The sequence below is a fragment of the Austrofundulus limnaeus genome, unplaced genomic scaffold (genome assembly GCF_001266775.1).
Source record: "Austrofundulus limnaeus strain Quisiro unplaced genomic scaffold, Austrofundulus_limnaeus-1.0 Scaffold1124, whole genome shotgun sequence".
Lineage (NCBI taxonomy): Eukaryota > Metazoa > Chordata > Actinopteri > Cyprinodontiformes > Rivulidae > Austrofundulus > Austrofundulus limnaeus.
In genome coordinates, this window is record NW_013953526.1 from 69,253 (window position 1) to 70,774 (window position 1,522).

The 1,522-nt window shown below is 41.7% G+C and overlaps 1 protein-coding gene across 1 annotated transcript in view; it reads left to right on the forward strand.

Annotated features, from left to right (window-relative positions):
- The window catches only part of suco (SUN domain containing ossification factor), a gene marked incomplete in the record, with an annotated part of 88,481 nt that overhangs the window by 34,539 nt on the left and 52,420 nt on the right, over positions 1-1,522 (forward strand). Inside the window, 1 exon segment of the mRNA XM_014030831.1 lies at positions 160-467. Coding sequence (XP_013886285.1) covers positions 160-467 — 308 coding nt within the window.

Consider the following 1,522-nt stretch of genomic DNA (forward strand, 5'->3'; position numbering starts at 1 on the left):
TTACTGCAGATTAAAGTTTTACTTTAGTTTTACTGCAGATTACTGCAGATTAAAGTTTTACTTTAGTTTTACTGCAGATTACTGCAGATTAAAGTTTTACTTTAGTTTTACTGCAGATTACTGCAGATTAAAGTGGTCCTGTGTGTAATCTTTCACCAGACTGTGAATCTGCCAGAAGAGGTGAAGGAGACTAAAGCAGACCCAGAACTGGACGTTATACCTGCTGTTCCTAAGCCTGCACCCAGCCCAGAGTCCCAGGCTGACTCAGACCTACAGACCCACACACAAGACCAGGACCAGGAAGCTCCAGCCTCCCTGCCTTCAGAAACAGAGCCAGGCCTGCCCCAAGCAGAGACTCCTAATGATGAGCCTGCTGGACACCCCAGCCTGGAGTCCAGCTCCCTGACACCCCCAGATGAAGCTGAAAGCCTACCTACCTCACATATGGCTGGCCCCGCCCACACAGGGTGAGTTCAGGTTCTCTTCATCACTTCACGTGTGGCTCTTACACAGAGTCGTCCTGTTTGAGTAGTAAAACACAACCGTAGAAGGCTGCATGTTTTTATGTTGGTAGAGACCGGTTCAGTCAGGACCAGCTGGAACTGTTTCTGTACCGCCACTGTCATGTCAGAACTTGGATGTTTTCTTTGATTTTTCTCTTAGTTTTCTTCTCTTCAGTTTTCTTGTTTTTGTTACTCTTTATATAATTTAAACGCTGATGATGAAGTGAAAAAGAGTCTCAAAGTTCATGTTCAGGACGTGGCTTCTCATGGAACTGGAGGAAGACACCGAACTGTTTAGTTCACAGATTTATAGTTTTAGTGGACGTGAACATTGTGAGAAATGCTCAGTGTGGACATTGACCCTCAACAAAGACTACTGTCTACTGGAGAGAAGACTTTCCCTGCTCCTCAGCATCTCCAGTACTGAACATGGGCATGTTTCAGTCAGGCTGCTGCAGCCATGTAGACCAGGGCTTCTGAACCTTTCTGACCTCAGGGCCCAATTTATTGAACATAAAGTGACCCGAGGTCCAGTCAGACATTACTAATGTATGGATCAAAATGATAATTATTCTAAATATTGGTTTAATTTTTATTGTATTTACATCATAACTAAACTATCATAACTAACATAACTAAATAAAATACACTTACAGTTTAAAAGTAAAACTCCTGTCAAATAATCACAAGACATGATTATGACAAACATTTTTATATTGTAACCTGCCCATAACAATTATTTGAACAAATACAAAAACTTTGGTGTTTTTTGATGAGTTACTTTCATTTTTGTTTCTACTTTTCATTTAAAATAAGTTTCCATTCTCAGCAGGTTTCTAAGGTTCTTCTTCTACATATTAAAAAGTTGTTAAACATCTGAGTGGTGCACTACTGCTACTAGTGGTGAGAAAGTGTATTGCACCTAATTCAAAATCAATCTGGTCCCACGGCCCTCTGTGGTACACTTCGCTGCAGCATGCAGAACGGGGCGGTGACAGACCTTTCCGTCAGTCCCATAC